We start from the raw sequence: 6,000 nt of genomic DNA on the forward strand, positions 1-6,000 counted from the left end.
TCATTGTAAGTATCGTGTGAAATACCTCACAACAGTGGCTCAATACGGGAACAGACAAACAGAAAAAATGCTGTCACATAAACATAGAAGAGCAGTGGTGGACTTTTGTTTGAGACATACCAAGAGTTGCTCATGACTGATGAGTTAGATAAAATACATTCATGTAAGACTTGCTTCTTTTTCACTTCAGGCTCAATAATCTCTGTCTTGTATCAATCCAATCTGGATCAAAGGGTTGCATTTCTATGTCAAAGCAGCACTTGACCTATAGAAGTTCATTTTGTGATCCAAAGCAACAAGCTTATCTCGTGATTGCTTACATTCCTGGGATGTCAGGAGGACGACACGAGTTGTTGCATCCTCATCCAACATCCCCATCTTGTGGCGTGGACTGGGACCTGGTCTTGAGGCCTCGAGCATTGTTTGTGGTGTCAGTTAAATAACACTCAAATGAAGCTGTTATTTTCTCACTATTGAATTATCTGTATATTATGACAAAAATGAGTCACTGGTATGTTTGCATTTGCAAAGCTATTCTTGGTAAAACTTCTACCTACTTATCTTTTCTTTTAGATTTGCAAAATAGAAATTACAATGTCCATATGCAGGGCATTTTGTGTTTTGCCAAAAGTCAGAACAGAACAGGGAAAGAAAGCTTTTTAGGTTTTCTGCACCACTGTGTGGAACAATCTGCAGATTGATCTTAAGCTTCAAGACACGGTGACCCCAAATGAGTTTAAAACTACAGTGAAATCTATTGAGACCGTCTTTGTACAAATATTTTATGAAACGCTTTTAATGTTATTCAAATCTCTGTGCTTTTGTGAAAGAGAGCTTTGATCTCAATGGGACCATCCAGGTTAAATAAAGGGATTTTTTTCCCTCTTTAAAAAAAAATGAAGCAGACAGTATCACAGACATGCAAAAGTTCCCTTCTCATTTGCATACTTGAGGTGAGGTACCAATTAGACATGAACGCCTAACTGTATAATGCAAACCAGTTCAACACCTGATCTAATGTCACCAGTGAAATAAGTTTACATTTGACTAGATTCAACTTTACTGTCATTGCAGAGTACAAGTACTAAGGCAATGAAATACTGTAAAACTTCAATTAAATGCCCAGTGTAGCTACACATTTTGACAAATAAAGCCCTGTCTCAATCAGACACCTAGTCTGGTTGCCAAGCAGTTCATTTTTTTAAATAGAATTTCTTCAGATGTATAAAACCGGGTTGTTAACCACCTCAAATTATGTTTCCACTCCTTGATTACCCTGTAAGTTATTCATATTCCTTTAGTCTGTAAAGGTCCTTGGATCAAAAGAATAAAAAGGAGTTTTCATAAAAATTAATTAAAGTTGTGAGTATTGTTTTAACAGGATAAAGTGGTGTTGTGTCAAAATGCCGGGTGCTGTAATCCTTGAGTGCTGTAACAGACACTGTCTTTGAGCAACAGTTTTGTGTGGGAAGAATTAAAGGCCTGTCCCATATATACGCCTGTCCCAAATATAGGCCTGTTGAGTTCAGTGATTTAAGCAAATAATAGCCCAGGCCATTATTTGAAGTTTTATGGTAACCAGAGGTGCAAAAAAAAGTGCAGAGTAATGTGCATACGTATGACAAATTCAACAATAATAAACAGTAAGGCAGGGATACTGAACTTGCTTTGCCCTGGGGCCATTTTTACAAAATAGCTGGAGTCAAGGGGCCTGTGTCTAGGACTTGAGGAAATTTGGGGCCAAGCTAGGACCTCTGTCGAGGGGTCCGGGGGATCCTCCCCGGCACTGTTTCTGATAAATAAGCTCTATTTTGATGCTTTTTGTATGCACTCTGACATGTTATTTACATTTAAAATACAAAAAATCCCAGTGTGAATCACTTTATTTAATTGTGATTAATTGTCAGCGGGCCACCTGGCACCCTATCGTGGGCCAGTTTTAGCCGATGGACCATTAGTTGAAAATCACTGCAGTAAAGTGTAGATATGAATATGCTAGCTCTAGACAGTATGACCAGTATGAAATGAATAGGCTGAGATATATACAGTATGAACATGAGTGGGAAGTGCAGACGCAGTGCAGTAATATAAATATGAATACACAACAGTTGAGATACACAGTATGGACAGTAGTATAAACATCCTCCTGAGATCCTGTGTCCTCATATGAGGACATCACATTTTGGGTTTGCTTGACCTTATTTTTCATTCTGCTTAACTCAGACCTGTTGTCCTTGATCATGGACACTTTTCTGTGCCATCTAGTGGTATAAAGAGCACAATACACTAATCTATGTAAAAACAAGACGGCAGCCATCTCTGCCAAGTCGGTCCTGATACAGAAGTGGACAAGGTCCAAAACCTGATCTTATAGTTGAAACGTGTTTATTTATAATTAATAATGTTTGTAGTTTGGTATGGCAACAAATTTGACCAATTTAAGCAACAGTAACAAGCTAAGACACTGTTAATTAGGAAGTACTTGTCTGAAGACATTGGAAGTTTATTGTCGTCTCATTTGAGGACATTGGGACTTAATAATCATTGACAATGTTTAGTTTTTTATACTTATCAGGTCCTACTGATCCATAATAGCTGGGAGAAATTGAAAATGCATACCAAACAAAAGTTTGAGTCTCAGCCTATAGCTTGTAAGGTCATACATAGTGTGAGTAAGTGTAAGTACAGTAGTATAGTACTAGTAAGTTCAAAATGATCAGGGTGCAACACTTCTTTAACAGACTTAGGAAAAGATAAATAAATTTAACTTTTGCAAAGCATTTTGAAGATACTTTTATGCCTTGCAGCTCATCTCCTAAAAATCTCTTCAATATATACAGCAGGCTATGAAAGTTCTCCACTGTCTTGAAAACTTTGAGCCAATAACACATTTTAGCCACTAGATGGAGCTGCAATCTCATTATTAGTAGCATAAGGTTTAACTAGGTCAGCTTATTCAGCTCTTCAACATATTGTAAGAGTCCGATTGTTTTGTCTCTTGTATTTTCTTTTCTTAAAGTTTAGCAAGATTGTAAATAACAAGATTCTTCATTGTTGCTGATGATCCAGATGAGGCACTGATGGTATGTACCAATACTAATGCATGAAGTTCAAGAGTAATCCACAAGGTGGAGTAGTTTTGTCAACTTTTGAGACCTGCTAAGTATGGTAACATTAATTTACAAAACTGCCCATGTATCATTAAAGTTGTATTATTTCTGTAGGCCTAATTAATATCATCTTACATGAATGGGGCCTCCACTCCTACGTTGTACGTCTATCAGAGGTCTTGAAAAAGAGTTCTTATTGGGTTGAATACTTGCTGCATTTCAGGTGATGCTCGTCAGCTTCCAAGGTCAAGACATGTTGATCTGGTGTCATGAATGTTCAGTGGTTTCAAGGTTTATGAATGATCAGAAATGCTGGTTTACGATCACGTAACATCCTCTCATCTTTCACCATTTAGGAAGTTGAATTGTGTTCTAACTCATTCTTTGGAAAATTAGAAGCACTCACAGGAAACTCCCTTCGTTTGATTTCCAACCACTCGACCTCAAGATTCATCTGAAAACATCCTGTTGTATCAGCATTTTGTTGTCATCCAAATACGAAAAGTCGCGTCAGCAGCATCACCTTTATTTTCTGAACACCTCGATGAGACTTCACACTCATTCATCATTCCACAAACCATGGCAGCCCAAACTGTTTCACGTCTTTTTGTTTTATTTCATTACATAAGAACATACATACATACAAAGCAAACTTTATAATAAAGAGTTTATGAAACTCACGGCACATTTGTCTGTAGAAATACCACAATCCCTACAAACATTTACAATTAACTCTAGTATAGAGTTCTGATTATACCTACGAAAACCCAAACTCCCATTCAGAAAAAAACATCCAAATTGACTCACACTTTACATACCCACAGCAGATATGTACACATTCGTATGAAGTTGTAACAGTCTCCAGATCATTAGAAATCAGATTAGAGTGGGGTAATAATGGGATCGTTGTGTGAGATGATGTGAGACTTGGTGGTGTAAGAGTTCAGGTTGGGTGTGTGGAGTTTGACCCACGTTAAAGTTGGTTTGGAATGCAACACAAAAACATAAAAATCAAACAATGTACCAATGTTTCTACGTCTACCTATAGAGGATCCCAGGTTCTTTTTTTGTTTTTTGGAGGAGGGCATACACAGCCAGTCGCTTTCAGTTTCCAATCCTGGCTTCTGCTTTGGTGTGTTGATTTGTCTGTCCAGGGGCCAAAGAATGAGTCTCTGTTTTCTTGCTCATGCACCACTGTTGATCCCCACTCATCTAGGAAACGGTCCACTTTTTTCTGTCTTTTCTTCTTTTTAAAAGCCTCCACTTCCCTCCTCCTCCTCCTCCTTCTTCTTCTCCTTCTCTCCCAAATACCTATCCCACCCTTTCTGCCCCTCTTGTCCTCTTGCCCGGAGTGAAGTGGAGACATGTGTTTCCCTGCACCTGCATGGAGAGAAAGGAAGAAAAGTGAAGTCAGATCTCTCCCTCTCGCCCTCCCCTCCCCTCCCTGCAGAGGAGAGCAGACAGACTGGCGCCTAGCATGGAACTTTCATTAACCCCAGGCAGATAGCAATGAATCCGCTACACATTCGCTGGGCCTGTCTAATTGGCAACCGTGGTGAATGTGGAGGGTACAGGGACCTTCATCATCCCGGCACATCAATGCCTACACTATTCTCGCTTCTATTAAAAGTTTTATATTGTAGTTATTTCATTTTGGGATATCAAAAGAGGACACTGTTGTGCTTCTTAAAAAGAGTTTGCCCCCGAGGTGGGGATGCGTCCGACCACATTCATCTTGTGATTTATGAAGTTAGGTAGGTTATTATAAGACACGTACATACCATGATATGTCATCCTCGTCCTAGTGGCACAACCGACCTTCTTCTTTGGAGAAATTGCGAGCAAGGTCCGCAGTCTGAAAGGAGAGGGACAGAACTGTGAGCCCATGACAAGTCTCTTATTCTAAGTGCAAGTAAACAGGAATAACAGTGTGTGCGGGGGTGTATTATTATCCAGTATCTGAGAACAGCATCTGCAACTGCATCACAGTACACTAAAATACATTATCAGAGGCATGCATGCAAATTGTGCTGCAAAACTCGAAAGGTCGTGCTGTTGCTGAGTGTCAGTGTCTGGTGCTGAAGGACAAGCATCAGTCCACCCCTGCAGACCCGCATCTCCCCCCTCACCTTTATTGACAAAACCATCTCCGGCGCGGCCGTGTCCTCCGCCTCCAGCGCGATCTGCAGGTCGAAGATGTAGTCGATGACGTGTTGCAGGATCTCCACCTGGCTCACGGACTTGTTCTGCGGGATGCTCGGCACCAGCTCCTTCAGCTTGGAGTAGCAGTCGTTCATGTCGCACAGGGCGCCCACCGGCTCCTCCAGACACGAGTGTTTATTCCGGCTGATGGCGAGACTCTGCTCCGAGATGCAGCACACAGCCTTGTAGCAGCTCCTCACCGAGCGGACGGGACTGATGGCTTTCATGGTGAGAACGACAACAACAAAAACAACAACAAGACTCGGCTTGGTGTTCGAGGATAAGTTTGCGACGGTCTCCTGTGTTTGGACTTCTTGTATCGCGGTCCTGAAAAGCTCCAGTGCTCTGACAGCAGCGTACAGTTAGGTCTTTATACACTACGCGCCCGCTGACGCCCCCTTTCTCGCATCGGGCTCTGATTGGATAGCGAGGAAAGCAAGTCCGCTCTGATTGGCTGATATCACCTTGTGGAAGGGCTGGAAAGAATGAGGAAATTAGGGCTGGGATGCCTAAAGGGGATTGTCAATCAATAAGTTACCTCTGTCAGGTGATGGTATTTATTTGGAATACATAGGAGAAGATGTCAAGAAACGCACAGTAAACAGCTGAATTATTTAATTTAAAGCTACTTAACTTTTTTGGGAGTTAAAGCAAAGGGATATGGATGTTTTTAAATATAGATTTTACA

General features: G+C 40.8%; 1 protein-coding gene across 2 annotated transcripts; it reads right to left on the minus strand.

Annotated features, from left to right (window-relative positions):
• Positions 1-3,705: 3,705 nt before the first annotated feature.
• Positions 3,706-5,669, minus strand: id3 (inhibitor of DNA binding 3). 2 transcript variants are annotated; one of them, XM_033642072.2, is made up of 3 exons: positions 5,240-5,669; positions 4,888-4,965; positions 3,706-4,490 (listed from the first exon to the last, which is right to left on the minus strand). In XM_033642072.2, exons 1-2 carry the CDS (start codon positions 5,537-5,539, stop codon positions 4,912-4,914), a joined length of 354 nt encoding a protein of 117 aa, XP_033497963.1. In that variant the 5' UTR covers positions 5,540-5,669; the 3' UTR covers positions 3,706-4,490; positions 4,888-4,911. The 2 variants fall into 2 exon arrangements, with proteins under 2 accessions (XP_033497963.1, XP_033497962.1); XM_033642071.2 differs by having other exon boundaries at positions 4,892-4,965; positions 5,240-5,668.
• Positions 5,670-6,000: the final 331 nt, after the last annotated feature.

Source organism: Epinephelus lanceolatus, chromosome 15, assembly GCF_041903045.1.
Source record: "Epinephelus lanceolatus isolate andai-2023 chromosome 15, ASM4190304v1, whole genome shotgun sequence".
Lineage (NCBI taxonomy): Eukaryota > Metazoa > Chordata > Actinopteri > Perciformes > Serranidae > Epinephelus > Epinephelus lanceolatus.

Excerpts from the sequence above, each read along its gene's own strand:
- id3 (XM_033642072.2), bottom strand. The coding sequence starts at position 5,539 with ATGAAAGCCATCAGTCCCGTCCGCTCGGTGAGGAGCTGCTACAAGGCT. Across the intron at positions 4,966-5,239 it reads AGATGGTTTTGTCAATAAAG|ACTGCGGACCTTGCTCGCAA; the intron begins GTGAGGGGGGAG and ends CTCTCCTTTCAG.